Source organism: Vipera berus (genome assembly GCF_964194415.1).
Source record: "Vipera berus genome assembly, chromosome: 9".
Lineage (NCBI taxonomy): Eukaryota > Metazoa > Chordata > Lepidosauria > Squamata > Viperidae > Vipera > Vipera berus.
In genome coordinates, this window is record NC_138212.1 from 1,985,414 (window position 1) to 2,005,169 (window position 19,756).

Here is a 19,756-nt window from a genome sequence, read left to right on the forward strand (position 1 = left end):
TTCTGGTGCAGTTGAAATAGACAAATCTTCCTCTTTTTTCAAAACAAAGTTTGGTCTCATCCATCATATATATATATATATATATATATATAAAATAAAGTCATGCAAAGTCACCTCTTTTGCAACTATGATTTTTGAAGAACTGCAAATGGGGGAAACCCAATTTACTGCTTGGTATCTTTCTTTCCTTCCAAATCTTAGGTGGTGCCTTTCCTTCTCTCCATCCACTCTCCCGGCGTTTAACTTTTCTTTCTTTTTTTCCCTCTCTCTCTCTCTCTCTCTCTCTTCCGCTTTTCCACGGCACAGATTGGGGAGGGCGGGCTCCCCTTGTGGGTGTCACACTTTTATCTCTTGATCAGGCGTCCGGCCGAGTTGCGCCCGCTTCTGCGGTACAAGCATTGCTTCGCCTTATTGTGGGGACAGTACTTCAGCGTGTGGGCCTTGTCGGCGGTGGCCCCACAAAGCGGGCAGGTGTAATTGCGTAGAATGGGGCAGACCACCACACCATCAGCTCTCTTCAAGGCGTGAGAAGAATAGACCTTCTTGGACTCCCCATTGTGCTTGCAGAAGTTGCAAACCCCTTGCTGGGTGGGTGGAACGGGCTGGGGGTCTCTTTTGCAGGTGCCCTTCTTGGAACTGCGGGTCTTGCTGTTGTCGCTGCCCTTCCCCCGATGCAGAATGATGAGTTTCAAGCGGTCTTTCTGAGGAGGAGGAGGAGGAGGAGGAGGCTTCTTCCGTTCCTCAACAATCTCCATCACGACTTTGGAAAGGTTCAAATAATCCTTCCACTGGTCAAAAAAGCGCCCTTGGGTGCCCTTGGGCCTCGGAACACACGCTGGAGAAGACTGGGATGAAGTGGAGAGCATGGTGACCAGTGGAATCAGTCCCAGCCAGGCACACCTCTCTGAATGAGCACGGGACACACTCACATACACACAGAGAGAGATATTAAACTGCAATTTAAACAATGTTAATAACTGTTCTGAAGAGGTGGAGTCTGAAATTTAAATGGCCTGGGAAAACAACTCCTTAAATGTCTCCATCTGGATCTTCCCTCCCTTTACCTTTCTGGAATTGAACCTGACCACATGGAGACACTGAAAGGTCTTCTGCAAAGATCCCTTGACCTGCCAAGGAAAAAGTTCATCCCTTTTCCTTCTCCCACCCCCCACCCCCACCCCCTTTTTTTGATTGCAATGTGAGCTTAGGCATTGGCCAACCCTGGGCACAAAAGCTGCAAATTGCCCTTGGCTCCAATGTAAAATTTGGCTTCCATTTCTGTTTTAGATAATGCGCCAAGGATGGTATGGCGGAGAACCATTTGCCAACTGTGGCTGGAAATTGATGAGGTTTCCCCTGTCAAGTTTCATAAAGCAAAAAAGGGGGTCAGATTCATGGATATTTTTATTTTAAGAGGAATTGCTGGCTAGCAGTGCACCCATGATGTTAACTGGTTGGGTCATGTCTGCAAGAAAACCACCAAACTTAGAGAGCAACCAGGACCCCACAGTCCTCCTCCTCCCCCCTACTTTTCCTTCTCCTCCACTCCTCAACCCCCTTTTCCTTCTAGCACTGAAGATGTTACTTAGTTGGATCATGAAACATCTGCAAGAAAACTACCAAGCTCAGATTGCATCAAGGACTCTGCAAAGACCTCATAAGAGGCCAGAGGCCAATATCTGCCACGCCTACAGTTGTATTTAGGAAAGCACGTGGCTGACATGGATGCACCTACCGTGTTCAAAAGCCATAGTTTTTCTTAGCTGGCTTATGGTGATCAGGACGTGATGATGGTGCATCAGTCAACCACAAAAGATGGATGAAACACAGATCGGTGGGCCTTAAAGGGCCTGGAAAAAGATTTCACCTGTTCCTGAAGGTCAGAAGCAAAAAATTGTAAAGGCCTCTCTGGAGGTGAGTCCATAAAAGGCAGTCCTTAGAATCCCACCGTCCACATGACATCTAAGTCTTGAGATACGCATGGAAACAGGTAAAGAACCCGCTCGAGATGGACCTCCAGCAAAAAGTCGACTTTGAACTGCATCCAGGGGAACAAGCTAAAAGCTGCCAGAGGTGGTAGAACTTCAGGGAGATGTGCAGATCTTATCCTGAGAGCCTCTTCCAGTTCTGGGATGAATGGGTGGACATTTTCCCCATCTAAGGCCTCCACCTTGTGCTTGGCAGATCAAAGCTGCCCAGAGAGGTACATCTGCCAGAAGGCTAACCTGTTCTTGTCCAGGTATGGGCACAGGAGGCTTCAGCTGAGAAGCTGATCAAAGCCACTCCACGCCAGAGAGCTTGGCGGAACATCAAGAGATAAGGAAAGTCCTCTTCTGAATGTCCACAAGAATACGTATGGCGTGGCTAGGCCCCTTGTTCTGATCCATCACCACCACTCATCTTTGTTCCCACGAGGGAGAGAGGGGAATGGGACACAAAGCACAAGCTTGTGACGTCCCATTGCTAAATCTCAACTGATCAACTGTCTCTGAGTCCACTCTGAAGCCTAAGTAGAGTTCCTGGACAAGCAGGAATGGGTGAAATTCTGGGAGTCGAAGTCCACACATCTGCAGGTTGTCAAGGTTGGAAAATACTGTAATAGTCCATCATACTATACTTTATTGATCTTAGCTCTTGGACACTATTTCACACTCTCTTTAACCAGGCTCCTCTTTCAGCTGGTTGCCAGGTTAGCCCAGACGCCCCCAAGGGAGCTAAAAGTGAGATTAAAATTGGTTAATCCTATGAAGACCATCCACCAACTCGAGGAAGCATGTGGACATACAGCAAGCTTTCCCTTCTAGCCTGGATGGGCCAAAGTTGGCTTCGAGAAACCTCTAGGACTGATGGTCAATGCACAGAACCTAATTCTCAGGTTCCCAAAAAACCGAAGAGAAACACACTGGGTTTTTTTTCTAAACAGTTTTCTTGAGTGTTCCTCACCCAGAGACTTTGATCTTGTCAAACGGAAGCAACAACTACTTCAAAGAAGCAAACTGAAGCAAAAGTTCAGAGAAGAGCAACGAAGCTGATCCAAGGCCTAGAGACTAAAACATATGAAGAACAGCTCCAGGACTTGGGTTTGGCTTGTCTAAAGAAAATAAGAAACAGGGGGGGGGGTGTGGATAACAGCATTCCAGTATTTGAGGGGCTGCTACAAAGAAGAGGGGGTCAAACTATTCTCCAAAGCAGCAGAGGGCAGAACAAGAAACAATGTTTGGAAACTGATCAAGGAGAGAAGCAACCTGGAATTAAGGAGAAACTTCCTAACAGTGAGGACAATTAACCAGTGGAACAGCTGGCCACCAGAATTCGTGGGCGCTCCATCACTAGAAGTTTTTAAGAAGAGACTGTCACTTGTCTGAGATGGTATAGGTCAGGGGTAGGCAACCTTGGCTCGTGGACTTCAACTCCCAGAATTCCTGAGCCAGCATGGGGGAACCATGGCCCTTTCATGACTTGTGGACTTCAACTCCCAGAATTCCTGAGCCAGCATGGCTCAGCTTGGAAACCTCTCCCTTTCCCCTCAGCATGGCTGGCTCAGGAATTCTGGGAGTTGAAGTCCACGAGTCATCAAAGAGCCAAGGTTGCCTACCCCTGGTATAGGTTCTCCTGCTTGAGCAGGGGGCTGGACTAGAAGACCTCTAAGATCACTTCCAGCTCTATTCTATTCTACTTGTACCATTAAAGAAAGACTCTGAAAAGCCATCTTCACTCTCTTCTTCCCAATCAAATTATAGAGAGTCCACAACTTACAACAGTGCATTTAGTTCAAAGTGCCTGGGAAGGCTACACTTGGAATCCTGCATCCAGTTTTGGTCACCACGATGTAAAAAAGATGTTGAAATCCTGAGTGCAGAGAAGAGCATCAAAGATGATTGGGGGGCTGGAGGCTAAAACATATAGGGAACGATTGCTGGAATTGGGTATGTTTAGTCTAACGAAGAGAAGGGTGAGGGGTGACATGATAGCAGTGTTCCAATATCTCAGGGGCTGCCCCAAAGAAGAGGCAGTCAAGCTATTCTCCAAAGCGCCTGAAGGCAGGACAAGAAGCAACGGATGGAAACTAATCAAGGAGAGAAGCAACCTGGAACTAAGGAGGAATTTCCTAACACTGAGGACAATTACCGGTAACTAGTGGAACAACCTGCCTCCAGTGCTCCAACACTGGAAGTTTTTAAGAAGAGAATGCCCAGCCATTTGTCTGAAATGGTATAGGCTTTCCTGCTTGAGCAGGGGGTTGGACTAGATGACCTCCAAGGTCCCTTCCAACTCTGTGATTCTGTACCTTTATTATTTTATTACTTTATTATTATTAAACTTTATTATTATTATTATTATACATGAAACTCAGTCAACTGAACACTCAAATTGACTGGCACTAATGGTTGACACGGGTTGCTGCCAGCATCCTAGGTATCAAACAGATATCTCATTATTATTATTATTATTATTATTATTATTATTATTATTATTATTGTTATTGTTATTATTATTATTATTTTATACTGGCACTGAAAAATGTGTCTTATGACCGCTTTTCACAGTTACAACCTTTGCAGCATCCTCATGATCATGGATGCTCTCATTTTCTTCAAGAATCTGACTTTATTGAAACTCCTGCAACTTCTGGCTCTTTATTTTTTAATAGTCAAGTTTGTGAGCTGAAGCAATCTTCTTTTGATACCTTGCAAGGCTTGGAATAGAAACAAGCAATTTCTGGAAATCCAGACAGGAAATATTAAATCTTGCAAAGGAGAAATGTACCAAGCTGCCTCTTAAAGGCTTCATCTCTCTTGTATGCTGAATTATTTACTTAAATATTAACAGAATACTTACATTTATTGATTGGCCATTCACTACATTTGACTGTATGCATAAGAAAATTCCCATTATGGAATTTGTCCCCCGAAATCAGAAGGGTCCCCCATCTTGCAATGTAGAATTCTTAAAATTGCTAGTCTATGAAATACCAACCAATACATGGAACTCCACATGCCAATTAAGAAACTATTTGGAAACTGGAGGGTAAGGGCATTCATAGTAAAAAAAAAATCGTGCATTAACTAAGGCAAGAAAGCAATTTTGCTTTCGGTTTTTGCAACACGTGCCCTTTGCGTGCGTTACAGTCGGCGCAAGCGAGTCTCGAACCCGCCAACTCTCTATCTGAAACGCCGCATTTTCAGCGCGGTCGCTGCGCTTCGCCCCGAACAGCCGCTAGGTGTCGCTAAAGCGGCATAGTTTTTTCCAATCCTTTCTCCGCTCCTGCTGCAGGAATGCCGACCCCAAGATTGACCGGCTGAGTCTCCAATAGGCGCGCAAAAGGGCGGGTTCTGGGCGGGGTTCTCAAGGGGCGAATCAGGGAGGAGTTGCCGCCTCCCGCCTTGCCGATAGGGCGGCTCTTCAAGAAACGAACCGAACAAACGGCGGGGCTTCGCAAGCGGGCGGGCCCTATTCTTTTGATTGACGGGCAGCGAGGCATCACACGAACGGGGGAGGATGATTGACGTTGCCCGGAGCCAATGAGGGCGCGTCATCGGTTGACTCAGACACCAATGGAGGGGCGAGGGCGGAGCCTCTTCTCCGAGGCGGCAGTTGAGGTGGGCCGGCGCGCAGGTAACTTGTTTTCGGGGGGGGGGCTCGTCTTGCACCCCCCCGGACTCCCCATCCTTCCTCGGGCTGCCTCCCCCCGTTTTCCTTCCTCCGTTGCCTTCAATCTTGCCCGGCCGGGCGCTCGCGGGATGTTGAGGACTACACACCCCATCATCCCCAGGCAGCCTCTTGTGCTGGGTCGGCGCGGGGGGGGGCGGTTTGTTTGGGACCCTCGCCGAAGACGCCAGGCTGTTCCGGCAGGCGCCTCCCGTCCAGCGCTTGTGGCTGGGGAGGATGGGGAGTGTAGTCCGACCCACACCCAAGTCTTCCTTGGGGTCCGGCTGCCCGGGTACCTGGACGCCAGATGGTCCTTGCTGAAGGTGTGTGTGTGGGGGGGTGGATGATGGGAACTGATGGCCGACCCAGGTGGGAGTCAGGCTGTGTGGGATGATGGGCTAGGTAGTCCAGATGCCCAGCCAGCCAGTCTGCATTTGCCTGCTTTCTCATCGCCCCCCTCCCTAAACTAGCCACCCCCTTACTGAATCCCCTTACACACACACACACACACACACACACACACACACACACACACACACACACGTAGAGGTGAAAGGCAGAGCTTCTTGGATGAATCCAACATTTGGGTTCCCACAATGGGGTTAGCCAGGCTACTGAACTGACCCACATTCTTGGTTTGCCCAGGGATATTGAAGCCCACTTAGTGGGCGAAGGTTTGGCTGGTGGAGACGGATGGAGGCTGGATTGGGGCTCCCTCCTTCATCCCCCCCAGCCAAACCTTTGCCCGCTAGGTGGGTTTCAATATCCCTGGGCAAACCAAGAAAGTGGGTCAGTTCAGTAGCCTGGCTAACCCCATTGTGCGAACCCAAATGTTGGATTCATCCAAGAAGCTCTACCTTTCACCTCTACGCGCGCGTGTGTGTGTAAGGGGATTCAGTAAGGGGGTGGCTAGTTTAGGGAGGGGGGCGATGAGAAAGCAGGCAAATGCAGACTGGCTGGCTGGGCATCTGGACTACATAGCTCATCATCCCACACAGCCTGACTCCCACCTGGGTCGGCCATCAATTCCTTGGAGGTCTTCTAGTCCGGCCCCGTGCTCAAGCAGGAGACCCTGTCCCATTTCAGACAAATCGTTGTCCAGTCTCTTCTTCAAGACCTCCTCCTGGAGGCCAGAGGGAGACCCCGTGACGCACGTCGGAAGGTTCTTGCCCCCTTTTGCCTGTCGGTAGAAACATCCCCCCTCTCCTGTGCCAGGCGACAGGCTCGTTTTGAGAAGTGGCGGTGAGTCTTCGGTCCCGCCATGGCCAAGCGGAGCGACTGCGGCCTGCAAGTCGACTATGTTTTCCGCGGAGTGGAGCACGTCGTTCGGATGACGACGGAAGGCAGCCTGCTAGAAGTGGAGGTGGAGGACCGGCTCACCACCGACCAGTGGCGGGGGGAGTTTGACGCTCCTTGTGAGTCTCGGGGGGGCATCAGGCGAGGGAGGGGGACAGTGGGGTGACGGTGGGGAAGAGCCTCTGGGAGGAAGGGCCCCCCCCAAGTCCTTTTGGGGAGGTAAATTTGCCTGGTCATTTTGGAGCACGATGGTCAGGAAAGACCCCTACCCTCCTAAGCCCTTTGGAAGTTAAGGAAAACCACCACTGCTGTCCTCAGTTTAGGACCACAGTTCAGCCCAAAATTTTCCTGGTTAAGGCCCGCTGTTAAGTGAGTTTTGCCCTGTTTTGCAATCCTTTTTCTGCCACCATTGCTAAGCGATTCGGTGCAGTTGTTAAGTAAATCAGGCGGTCATTAAGTGACCCTTTGCTTATAAGACTGTCGCAAAAGGGGATCGCGCGACCTCCCCCAGAACACTGCGACCGTCATAAATGTGAGTCAGCTGCCAAGCATCTGATTTTTGATCACGTGATCCTGGGGATGCGAACAACGGTCGTAAGTGGGGGGAAAGGGTCCCAGATCTCTTTTTTTCTGTGCCGTTGTAACTTTGAATGGTCACTAAATGAACTGTTGTAAATCAAGAACCACCTGTAATCCTCCCCTCCGGGATCTTTCTGACCTGGGGGTGGCAGGCCCGTCCTTGCCAGGACCCTGGAGTTATTTATTTATTTATTTTATTGGATTTGTATACCGCCCTATTCCCATAGGACTCAGGGCGGTTTACAGGGCAGTTAAAACCATGAATACAAAAATAAAAACAAAACAAATTAAATTCAAGCCCCAAGAGTAAATCTAAAACCCAGTTAAATTAACAACCCCACAGTCTGGACCAAATAGATCGAAGAGCCAAGTTTTCAGGTCCCGGCGAAATGAGCGAAGGTCGGACTGCCAGCCTCCCGTTCGTGAAAGGCAGCCATCTCTGCAGAAACTCAGATTTCTCATTTCCCGTCCTCCCCTCCCGCAGTTATCGAAGACCTCACCCACAAGACGGGGAATTTCAAGCAATTTGGGATCTTCTGCAGCATGCTGGAGTCGGCCCTGGCCCAGGTGAGGCACAGATCGGCTTCCTGTGTCTGTGTGTGTGTGTGTGTGTGGCCACCATCGTTTGTGCCTAAATTCAGATTCCGGCTTGGCCCGGAAATTGATCCAAGGCCGGGACTGGCCAGTCCTCGGTTTGGTTTCTTACACAAGTACCGGCGGTGCTCGACGTACGATCGCGACTGAGCCCAGGATCTCTGTGTCCAAGTTAAACGTTTGGGAAGTGAATTTTGACCCATTTGACGACTTTTTTGGCCACAGTTGTTAAGCGAATCCCTGAAGTTGTTAAGTGAGTCACACGGTTGTTAAACGAATCCAGCTTCCCCAGTTGATTTTGCTTGTCGGAAGGTTGCCAAAGGGGATCACGTGACATCCCCTCGGGACGCTGCGACTGTCGTAAATGTGAGTCAGTTGCCAAGCGTCCGAATTTTGATCAGGTGACCGCGGGGGAGGCTTCAACGGTCATCTGAAAAGTGAACGGAAGTCGCTTTTTTCAGTGCTATTGAAACTTCAAATGGTCACTAAATGAACTGTTGTAAGTCGAGGACTGCCTCTGTTGATTTAGTAACGAATGAAGGGTCTTTGAGACTCTCTGAGCTTGCATGATTTTTTTGCAAACATTTCCTGACCCAAACTAGGTAACAACATCAATGCTACTGCTAGCACCGATGACGTTACCAAGTTGGGTCATGAAATGTCTGCAAGGAAATCACCGAGCTCAGAGAGGACCCCACAGTCTCCTCCTCCTCCTGCTCCCCCCCATAACCCCCCCCTCTTATAGCACTGATAATTCTACCTAGTTAGGTAGTGAAACATCTGCAAGAAAAGAATCAAAGTCAGCACGAAAGACCCACAGTCCTCCTCCTCCTGCCCTTCACAACTCCCCCCCCCCTAGCACTGAAGGTGTTCCTTAGTTGGGTCATGAAACGTCTGCAAGCTCAGAGAGCAGCAAGGACCCCTCACTTCAACCCTGACCTGCGAAGAGGCTCTTCCATGGCTTAGTCACGAGTCTTCGGAGTCCAAAAGCTGTTTGTGTGAACGATTCTGGGTACAATCTGGGGCTGTCTCTTTCTTTGCCCCCTTAAACAGAGCAGCGAGTCTGTAACGCTGGATCTCCTCACCTACGCAGACCTGGAGGCGCTGCGGAACAGGAAGATTGGCGTGGGACCCCGACACCCCTCGGCCTCCAAAGCCTCCCCCTTGAACTCCAAGCGTTACCTCATCCTGATTTACTCGGTGGAATTTGACAGGCAGGTTCGGGGGGGGGGGAGACCCAGAATTGGGGCCAAGAGCTTGACTAATCGGTATTTCAAGGCTCCTCCGTGTTGCTGACTTAGGTATTCGGGGGTGAGGGTGGAAAATTTGGGGGACACTCAAGTCAAAATTCAGGGGAACTCCAGCCAGTTGTGGCTTCGCTGCCAGGAGTGGGTAATTACAGGTAATCCTCGACCACAGTTGAGTCCAAAATTTGGGTCGTTAAGTGAGGCATTTGTTAAGTGAGCTTTGCCCCATTTTATGACGTTTCTTGCCACAGTTGTTAAGTGAATCACTGCAGCTGACCCGGTTGTTAAGCGACTCTGGCTTCCCCCATCGATTTTGCTTGTCAGAAGGTGGATCACGTGACCTTGGGACATGGCCACGGTTGCAAGTATGAACCGGTTGGCAAGCAATCTGAATTTTAATCACGGGGATGCCGCAAAGGTCCTAAGTGTGAAAACGGTCATAAGTCTTTTTTTCCCCCAGGACCATTGTGACTTTGAACAGTCACTAAATGAACTGGTCAGTCGGGGACTTGCCTATATGACAACTTGACGACCTGTGGACTTCAACTCCCAGAATTCCTGAGCCAGCCATGAATTCTGGGAGTTGAAGTCCACAGGTCATCGCATTGCCATAGTGGCCCACAAGATATTGTCAGAAATTCAAGATGGCGGCTGGATTTGGGATCTCCCGTGGGGTGTTGAGGAGCGGATGAGCTGTTTTGACTCTCATTTTTGTTCCCGTCTTCCGTAATTTTTGACTTGCGGCCTGTTGTCTTGATTCCTGACAGGATCCATTACCCACTACCCCTGCCCTACGTCGGAAAGCCGGATCCGGTCGTTCTACAGAAAGTGATTCGGGAACTTAAAGAAGAATTGGCTATGTTGAAGGCTAAGCCAGGCAAGGACTTCCGGGACCTCGAGATCCGTCGTCTTCGGGAGGAGTGAGTGAGAGCAAAAAGGGGGGTGGGGGGGCAGGATTTGGATCCAGAGATGGGGCAGGGATCCAGGGACTGTCCTCGGAATCCGTGGGGGGGCTGGAGGCCTGAGCATTTAAGAGCCAGGAGTTAAATTGCTGAGAGCAATTAAATTCAATTAAAACTTGGACAGGCAGTCGTCTTAACAGCCAGATTTGAACTTAAAATTTCCCGTGTTAAGCGAGGCAGTTGTTGAGTTTTGCGCCATTTCACAACCTGGCTTGCCACGGCTGTTAAGTGAATTGCTAGTATTGTTAGTCCTCCCATTACAGCCTTTCAGCCAGTGACTGTTCGAAGTTAGCATTGCCCTAAAATACGTGAGTTGTGACCGTTTTTCACACTTAACGACCGTTGCGGCATCCCCACGGTCGCGTAACCAGAACTCAGACTCTTAGCAACTGACTCATATTTATGACGGTGGCAGCGTCCCCGGAGTCACACGATCCCCTTTTTGGACCTCCTGACAGGCAAAGTCCACGGGGGGCAGGGGGAGCCAGATTCACTTAACAGCCATGTTGTTACCGACTTAACAATGGCAGCGATTTGCTCCAAGGTTGTAAAACGGGACAAAATCCACGTCACAAATGTCTCGCTTGAAATTTGGGGCTGCGTTGTGGCCGTAAGTGGAGGGCTGCCTGTCGTTGCGCAAAAGCTTCCCTTGGGCGGCGGATGGCTGGAGTTTGGGGGGGGTGTCTTGCAAGCCGGCCTCTCTCGCCCCCTGCCAACTCCCCCCCCCCCCCGCAGGCTGCAGCGCGCGCTGGAGGAGAAGCAGCTGATGGAGTCGCTGCTGCTGAACTGCCGGGAGGAGCTCCAGCCGGCGAGCGCCACGGGCAGCGGCTTGAAGGAGGTGAAGATCTTGAAGAAAGTGGTGCAGACTCTGGAGGAGCAGCTGAGCAAGGAGCGGGCCAAGCACCAGCGCCTGGCCGCCAGGCGCCTGCAGGAGAGCCGCCAGCTGGCGGACGAGGTGGGCAGAAGGCCTGGGAGCCCCTCGGGGGGGGGGAAATGCTATTTATCACCAGGGGTCCAAGTTCTGAGGATTGTGTATTTTCACCACTGTCTCAGGTTGCGGTGGGGTTGTGATCTAGTGCAACCCCCGGGCCATGGACCGGTACTGGGCCGCGGCCTGCCAACAACCGGGCCGCGCAAACAAGCAAAGCCCCATCCGCGGGATGCAGGCAGCGCACAAAACCACGCGCCCTCCGGTCCGTGGAAAAACCTCTCTCCACGGAACCGGTGGACCCTGGTGCCCCAAAGGTTGGGGGCCTCTGATCTAGTGGTTAAGGCACCAGACTAGAAAGCGGGAGACGGTGAGTTCTAGTCCCGCTTCAGTCACGAAAGCCGGCTGGGTGACTCTGGGTGACTCTCTCTCAGCCCAACCCACCTTACAGGGGTGGTGTTGTAGGGAAACTAGGAGGAGAGCGCAGTAGGTATGTTCGCCACCTTGAGTTACAGGTGGTGCTTGACATAACAACCACAGGTAAGCCCCAAATTTCTGTCGTTAAGCGAGACAGTTCTTAAGTGTGTTTTGGTCCTTTTTTATGACCTTCCTTGCCATGGACGTTAAGCGAATCACTGCAGTTGTTAAGGTGGTAACCCGGTGGTTAATTGAATCTGGCTTCCCCCCTTGACTCCCCCCCCCTGCAAAAGTGGACGCTGCAACCGACATAAATATGAGCCAATTGCCAAGCCTCTGAATCTTGATCACATGACCGTGGGGATGCTCAAACAGTTGCAAGTGTGAAAAAAGAGTACAAGCCACTGTGTAGTGCCATCATAACTCTGAACAGTCACTGAGCGGACGGTTGCAAGTTGAGGCCTAAAGTAAACCCCAGCCTGATCCACTGGCAGAGTTGGGGGCCTGCAGAGGGCAGAGAGGCGAGCCCCAAACCTCGGAGGGGCTACAAATGTATTGGAAGCGGGGGAAAACCCCTATTTTTAGCAGCTCCTGGCTTTAGCAACCTGTAGAATTGATTGTCGTTTGTGTTGTATCCAACACAACTCTGCCTTGGCTCCCTCTTTCTGATCCCACAGCTTGCGGAAGTGAAGGCGACCGAGAGAAGCCTCCGGATCCGGGTGAAGAGCCTGACCAACGAGCTGGCTTTGTACAAAAAGGGGTGGGTTCCCTCAGCCAATCCCAGGCAGGTGGTCCTCACTTAACAACCGATCAAAGCTAGCCATGGACTCAAAAAAAAAAAGGTCACTTGCAACTCTTCCTCAGAGCTGTGACTGCCACATCCAGCCATTTCTCTCTCTTCCCCCCCCCCCCCCGGTCACAGGATCCCGTTTTGGGCCCTCGGCAACGGGATCACATTTACGACCTCAGTCATAAGAGAAATGTCATGGCTCCGACTGAGGAAACCCTTCAAAAGAACTTGTTTACCTTAAAGAATATTTCGAGAAACAAAGTATCGGCACTACATAGTCTGAAACCAAAAACTAATTCCCCTCCCCTCGATACAAAGTCACAAAGTGCAGTTCTCTCCTCCAATTAACAGTCATAAATCACATTCCCCAATTAGCTTGAAGCTCGGGCTTCCTCCCCAAAGCCCGCCAAAACTCTTTATCAACTCTGGGCCTGATGACCTTGGGTTCCCACAGCTGAGTGGCTACGCTTACGACTAGCTGGACTCTCAGCCACACACCCCCTTCCAGCATCAACTAACTCTGAAAGCAATCGAGGGAAAATGGCTGCATTTCCATCTGTGGTCAAAGCAAGAACGTCGATGTTTTGCAGCGTTGACAACAGGGATTTGCGATGTCTTTTGCCCGTTTCCCGCTTTTGTGGCTGGTTTCTGGCAAAGATACGCCCATTGGCTAGCATCGGTTCACCTAACAAGCAATTAACCATTAGTGGTCATGACGCCTCGCTTTACGACCATTGTAACAGTGGTCCTAAAGTCAGATCAGGTCACGTGACTCAATTTACAACCGCAGCGACCTAAACCGAAATCCCAGTGCTTGCCATTTGGGCAAAGAGGGTGCCCACTTTTTCCTAACTTGAGCACTTCCCGTCTCCCCTTTCCCCGGGTATGTTGCCCCCACTGGATCTTCTCTCTGAAACCCCTCTCCGCCATTTGTCTCATCCCAGCCTGAATCGGACTGGCGTCACAAAGCGAGATGGCCGTCGCTCCGCCTCGGAGGAACGGTCCAATTCACAGGACCGCAGCGTGCCCTGGCGAAGCAGCCGGCAGCGGTCCTCATCCAGAGACGGGCGCAGCGGGAGCCAGGGACGCCTCTCCAGGCAGTCTCCTTCTCCGACAGGTGGGGCAAAGAAAATTGGTTGCCTTTGCGATTAATCTATAAATAAACATTGCTGATTGCCGCTCGATCTGGGGAGGGAATGGCCAGAAGTGCAGTCCTGTCGCCAGTGTGAATTTCCTCTTGGTTTTGCTTCCAAGATATTCTGCTCTTACTCCAAGCTGCTTTCTTTAACGATAGGGACTAGAAGCTCTTTTTATTCTTTGCTGAAAAAGGGAATTTCTGAACTTGCTGGCAAATGCTTTATTAAAGCATTTGGGGGCTGAACCTCCCTGCTGATTTACTGTAAATTGACCAACACTCTGCTAATAGATGTAGGAAGAGAAGCTTCGTAGCTCAGGGTTGAAATGAGAGGTCCTCGGTGCTCTCTGAGCTGGGTGGTTTCCTTAATCCAACTAGGTAACATCATCAGGGCTAAAAGGGAATGGGGTTTGTGGAGGGGAGGAGGAGGAAGAGGACTGCGGGGTCCTGGGAGCTCTCTGAGCTGGGTGGCTTCCTTGCCACGACCTAACTAGGTTTCACGACCTAACTAGGTTATATCACCAGTCTAGAAGGGAGTGAGGTTTGCTGTCTGTCTAATCCATCTTTGGACACCTCTGTGCTAGGAAGTAGCCAGTCCCACTTTCCAATAAGCACTTAAGTCTTGTAGGGACATTTTTTTTTAGCTCAGGCTGTTTAAAAAAAAGAAAAAAGGTTCCCTTGGGAAATTCACTCCTATAGCCAAAATAAATTCCTTACAAGTCCGTCGCTCTCCCTCTTTTCCAACGGCAGGTATCCGGGCCCCTCGCTTTGATCCCACAGCCTTCGTGAAGGCCAAGGAGCGGAAGCAAAAGGAGATCGAACAGAAAAAGTGAGTGGACTCCCCTTCTCCAATCCAGGAAGCGGATTGCTGCCCAGACATGGCCTAAATGACCACTAAACCAGGAGGCCAAGGGCCACGTTGCTGATTTAAAAACGATTGCAAGCCTCAAATGAACGGCTGGCGCACAAATCAGCTGTTGGGGGGGGTTAGCTTGGTCAGGGCAGCAGTGGACCATCTTTTGGGTCAGTGGTGATGTTTGGCAATTTTAAAAAAAAATGCCGGGGGGTGCCTAGCCATATATTACTTTATTTGTCAAATTTCTACACCTCCCAGCTACACCTGTGACTCTGGGAGGTTTTGAGAGAGCATAATAATATTAAAACATGTCGATTAAAAACAAGGACATTCAGATAATCATGCCGGCCGGCTCTATGCCTTGTCTGATAAAAGGTAAAGGTTCCCCCGCACGTGCGTGCTAGTCGTTTCCGACTCTAGGGGCCGGTGCTCATCTCCGTTTCAAAGCCGAAGAGCCAGCGCTTGTCCGAGGACGTCTCCGTGGTCATGTGGCCGGCATGACTAGACGCCAAAGGCACACAGAACGCTGTTACCTTCCCACCGTGGCGGTCCCTATTTTTCTACTTGCATTTTTACGTGCTTTCGAACTGCTAGGTTGGCAGAAGCTGGGACGAGTGACAGGCGCTCACTCTGTTACGCGGCACTCGGGATTTGACTCGCCAAACTGCCAACCTTCTGATCAACAAGCTCAGCGTCCTAACCCACTGAGCCACCTGGAGCCGAAAAGGCGATGATTCCATTTCCGCTCTTCCTTTCCAGCCAGCGGAATCTCCATCGGGCCTTAGGAGACACCCCACCCAGTGGCTGGTACCACCACACTCAGCTCAGGGGCCACTCGGTCATCCCTGGCGGGAGCAGCCTTAGCAAGCCACGCGGCCGCAGCTCTTCAGGTATGCCAGGTGCTTTGCCTTTATTCTGCGGCGGCACCAGGGTGCAAAGATTGGTGGGTGCCCAGATCAGGCCCTTGAACTCTCCGTACTCGAGAGGGGAACGGCAGAGAATCAGAATCAGAATAGAGCTGGAAGGGACCTTGGAGGTCTTCTAGTCTAACCCCCTGCTCAAGGAGGAGACCCTACACAATTTGAGACAAATGGATCTCCAGCCTCTTCTTAAAAACCTCCAGCGACGGAGCACCCACAACTTTTGGTGACAAGTCATTCCACTGGTTAATAGTCCCAATTTCTCCTTAATTCCAGGTTGCTTCTGTCCTTGATGAGTTTCCATCCGTTGTTTCTTGTCTAGCCTTCAGGCGCTTTGGAGAATAGCTTGACCCCCTCCTCTTTGGGGCAGCCCCTCAGATACTGGAATAGGGCTATCATGTCCCCCCCCCCCCAGTCCTCCTTTTCTCGACTAGCCATACCTCAAATCCTGCAACCATTCTTCACATGTTTTAGTCTCCTGGCCTTTAACCCTCTTAGTTGCTCTTCTCTGCGCTTTTTCCAAAGTCTCAACATCCTTTTTGTGATACGGTGACCAAAATTGGCTGCAGTATTCCAGGTGTGGCCTCACTAGGGTTTTATAAAGTGGTACTGATACTTCACATGGTTTTGATTCCATGCCTTTATGTTAGCTTTTTTTGCTGCTTCCGCACCCCCCTTTATGTTTGAAGGGATTGTCCACTAGGACTCCAAGGTCCCCAGTCTGCCAGTGACTGTTTGAATAAGCAGGACACGTCGGGCACTCGTAGAAGCTATCCAGTTACAGGCAGTCCTCAAATTATGATTGCTTGGCGACTGTTCTGACGGAGCCAGCTAGGAGGGTACTGACAACTCAGATTCAATGGTTCAGTGGTTGACTGCCCCCCCCCCCCGGGTTATCTGCTCAGCAACAGAGCGGCCGTTATAGCCATTTGCAGCATCCCAAAGTCGCTTGACCGAATTTTTATTTTATTTATTTTTATTTTTATTTCATTTATATCCCGCCCTTCTCCGAAGACTCAGGGCAGCTTACAAGCTTAGCAGTAGCCTTCATTCTATGTATATGCCTGCTTATTAGGGCTTTCACACACACCCCAAGCGGCATTATTACAAAGTCAGCTTAATTGCCCCAACAATTAAAAAACAAACAATTAAAAACAATTAAACAATTAATTAATTAAGCAATTAAACAATTAAAAAACAAACAAACCCTCAACATTTACTTCTGATTTTTGGCAAAACCATGCCTATCTTGAGCCACTACTTTGTTTAACAACTATGGCATTCACTTAATGAATGCTGGGGGGTGGGAAAATGGGGAATATTCTTCAACTTAACAACCACAGCGGGACCTGGGTGACTCACGAGTGCAGAATCACCCCTGGAGGGGGATTTGGGGGTCCTTGCCCCAAACGCCACTCTTTTTTTTCCAGTGGAAAGCTTCCGCAGCAAACGGACTTCGGCCAGCTCCGGGAGTGAGATGGAAGATTATTCGGAACCTGTTGCACCCAGGTAAGGTACAGAGGGAAGATGGGGCTTCTTGCAATGGGGGGGGAGGACACGGGGGTCTGCGAAGCTGATTCTGGCAAAGTGTTTACTAAAGTTACAGCCTTAACTTTTCCCTCGCCGGTTCTTGTGTATAGAATAGCAATGTTTCTCGACCTTGGCGACGTTAAGCTGGGTGGACGTCAACCCCCAGAATTCCCCAGCCAGCCAAGAGGGAAGTTCTCTGGGAGTTGGAAGTCCGTACGTGTTCACTGGGAATTGAAGTTCACATCTTTCGAAGTTCATTAGCGTGTTGGCTGGGGAATTCTGGGAGTTGAAATCAAAACATCATCATGTTCCTCAGCATGCTGGCTGGGGAATTCTGGGAGTTAAAAATCTACACCTTTTAAAATTCACTAACATGCCGGCTGGGGAATTCTGAGAGTTGAAATCTCCACATCTTAGGAGTAGCCAGGTTTCAGAAACACGGCTCTTTAAGCCACGTAGAGTGAAAATCTCCTGCAATGAAGGTATGACACGTCTACAATTTCACCGCGGGTGTTACCCCATCTGATGGATTGTGCCATTTTCCTTTTAGAGGCAGGAAGCGACTAGGCAGGAACAGGAAAGCCTTCAGCTCTTCATCTTGGAACGGCCCCACGGTGGTGAGTGATTCCCCCCAAGGTTCCTCTTTCCGAAGCTGGCTTTGGGCTCAGGGAACGCCCTGCCAGAGGGTCCTGCACAGACCGTGTGACCCCAGCGGTTCTTGTTCTCCGTTCAGGGTCCCCGTGCGGACAACGCTCACAAGAAACGTTTGTCAAGCACCCCGAATACAGGCAAAGCTGGGGGTAAAGGTAAAACTGCTGGCGTCTCGGAGGACATCTTGGAAAACTCAGGTGGGTGGGCATCCCTGGGTCAAGCTACTGTTTTATTTTTATTTATTTATATCTCCCCTTCATTTTTACAAATAATTCAAGGCGACAAACTTATTTAACACATCTTCCTCCTCCTATTTTCCCAACAGCCCTCTGAGGTGAGTTGGGCTGAGAGAGAAGGACTGGCCCAAAGTCGCCCACCTGGCTTTCGTGCCTAAGGCGGGACTAGAACTCCCAACTTCCTGGTGATTGGCCCAAAGTCGCCCACCTGGCTTTTGTGCCTAAGGCGGGACTAGAACTCCCAACTTCCTGGTGATTGGCCCAAAGACGCCCACCTGGCTTTTGTGCCTAAGGTGGGACTAGAACTCACCATCTCCTGGTGATGGGCCCAAAGTCACCCAGCTGGTTTTTACGCCTAAGGCAGAACTAGAACTCACAGCCTGGTGCTTTACTGGACCAAACTGGCTGGCTCAGGAATTCTGGGAGTTGAAGTCCATGAGTCATAAAAGAGCCGAGGTTGCCTATCCCTGGCCTAGGCCGCTTTATGACTTCAACTCCCAGAATTCCTGAGCCAGCCACGCTGAGGGAAAAAAGAGAGGTTTCCAAGCTAAGCCGTGCTGGCTCAGGAATTCTGGGTGTTGAAGTCCACGAGTCATAAAAGAGCCGAGGTTGCCTACCCCTGCTCTAGGCACAGGAGCTGGCAGGTGTCCTCTGGATGGTCATTGCCATCCAAGTGAGGAAGAATAGGGGAAACCACGCTGAAGAAATTCGAGGGGTATTTCTTAGATTTTTGGAGCCTGACACCTTTGAGGAAAAAGCCCTTTTGTATTCCTGGCGGCTGGCCTCGTGAATGGTTTGGGGAACGATCCTGCCTCCTGTCCCATCTGACAGAGAACCTGTACGAGGAGCCCTCAGCGGATCTCTCTGAGATTGACGCCCGCCTGCAGGCGCTGCAGGAGTACATGAATAAGCTGGAGACCCAGACGTAGCGCCCGGGAGCGATGGAGCCGAGCCTGCGCGATTCCTCGCCAGCGAGACCCGATCCAAATCTAGACGAGGTCCTTTCCCTCCACTCTGGCGACCTGCTTGCACCTCGCCCTTCCACGGTGACTGCCTCAAGCGGGAGGGCAGAGAGGAAGGGGGTGGGCGGGGGTGGCTGTTGTGCAAAATGTCTGCTTTGAAAGCCTTCCTAAGAATGATTTCATTAAAGGTTTTTAAGACCAACTTTCCTAAGAAGGTTTTTCTCTGGCAAATCCCTTTTGGGGCCAGTGTTTCTAAGGGGACTTGGACGCCCAGAATTCGCCAGCCAGCCGTGCAGCCCGATTGGCCCCTGCTGCATTTTGCTATTCTTCTTCCTTGCAAGTTCCCATCCTGTCTCTTCATCCTAAGGCAATGGAGATCAACCTTTGTGGCTTGGCGGCCCGGCTGGAGGGAAGGAAAGAGGGGAACTGGGCTGCGTGAGAGTTGGGCTGGCAGGCACGTGCATGTGTGCACGGCTCAACTTGCGCAAATAGGCAGCGGCCCGCTGGGATGTGTCATACCTTCATTGCAGGAGATTTTCACTCTGCGTGGCTTAAAAGAGCCGTGTTTCTGAAACCGGGCTACTCCTAAGATGTGGGGATTTCAACTCCCAGAATTCCCCAGCCGTCATGCTGAGGAACACAATGATGTTTTGATTTCGACTCCCAGAATTCCCCAGCCAACATGCTAATGAACTTCGAAAGATTGTGGACCTCAATTCCCAGAATTCCCCAGCGAACATGTACGGACTTCCAACCCCCAGAGAACTTCCTTCTTGGCTGGGTGGCAGGTTGGGGACCCCTGTCTTGGGATCAGTTTGCCGTTTCTTTCTCCTATGAAATCCTGCTTTATAGATTTATTAAAAAATGCTTTCTTGAAAGTCCAAGCCGTATTGAATGACCTTCAGCCCTCATTTTGCCAAATGTCGGAATTCCAGCAGATCACAGCGTGGTGATTTAGTTTCGTTTCATCCACCAAATCGTCCCTAGTGCTTAGGAAATTTGGA

General features: G+C 50.4%; 2 protein-coding genes across 3 annotated transcripts; one reads left to right on the plus strand and one right to left on the minus strand.

Annotated features, from left to right (window-relative positions):
• Positions 1-344: 344 nt before the first annotated feature.
• Positions 345-866, minus strand: NANOS2 (nanos C2HC-type zinc finger 2; the record flags this gene model as incomplete). The annotated part of the gene is made up of 1 exon (XM_081334322.1): positions 345-866. The coding sequence occupies one exon, from the start codon at positions 864-866 to the stop codon at positions 345-347; it is 522 nt and encodes a 173-aa protein (XP_081190448.1).
• A 4,697-nt stretch (positions 867-5,563) lies between these two features.
• Positions 5,564-19,630, plus strand: CCDC61 (coiled-coil domain containing 61). Of its 2 annotated transcripts, none has more exons than XM_081334779.1 (14): positions 5,564-5,616; positions 6,865-7,064; positions 8,009-8,091; positions 9,172-9,332; positions 10,133-10,285; positions 11,063-11,282; positions 12,350-12,432; positions 13,407-13,579; positions 14,348-14,426; positions 15,213-15,343; positions 16,804-16,882; positions 17,454-17,520; positions 17,637-17,751; positions 18,622-19,630. In XM_081334779.1, the coding sequence occupies exons 2-14, from the start codon at positions 6,911-6,913 to the stop codon at positions 18,717-18,719; spliced, it is 1,596 nt and encodes a 531-aa protein (XP_081190905.1). In that variant the 5' UTR covers positions 5,564-5,616; positions 6,865-6,910; the 3' UTR covers positions 18,720-19,630. The 2 variants fall into 2 exon arrangements, with proteins under 2 accessions (XP_081190905.1, XP_081190906.1); XM_081334780.1 differs by having other exon boundaries at positions 17,637-17,709.
• Positions 19,631-19,756: the final 126 nt, after the last annotated feature.

Coding starts and splice junctions, on each gene's coding strand:
- CCDC61 (XM_081334779.1), top strand. CDS start 6,911: ATGGCCAAGCGGAGCGACTGCGGCCTGCAAGTCGACTATGTTTTCCGC. Junction 7,065..8,008: donor GGGGGAGTTTGACGCTCCTT/GTGAGTCTCGGG, acceptor CCCCTCCCGCAG/TTATCGAAGACCTCACCCAC. Junction 12,433..13,406: donor CTGGCTTTGTACAAAAAGGG/GTGGGTTCCCTC, acceptor GTCTCATCCCAG/CCTGAATCGGACTGGCGTCA.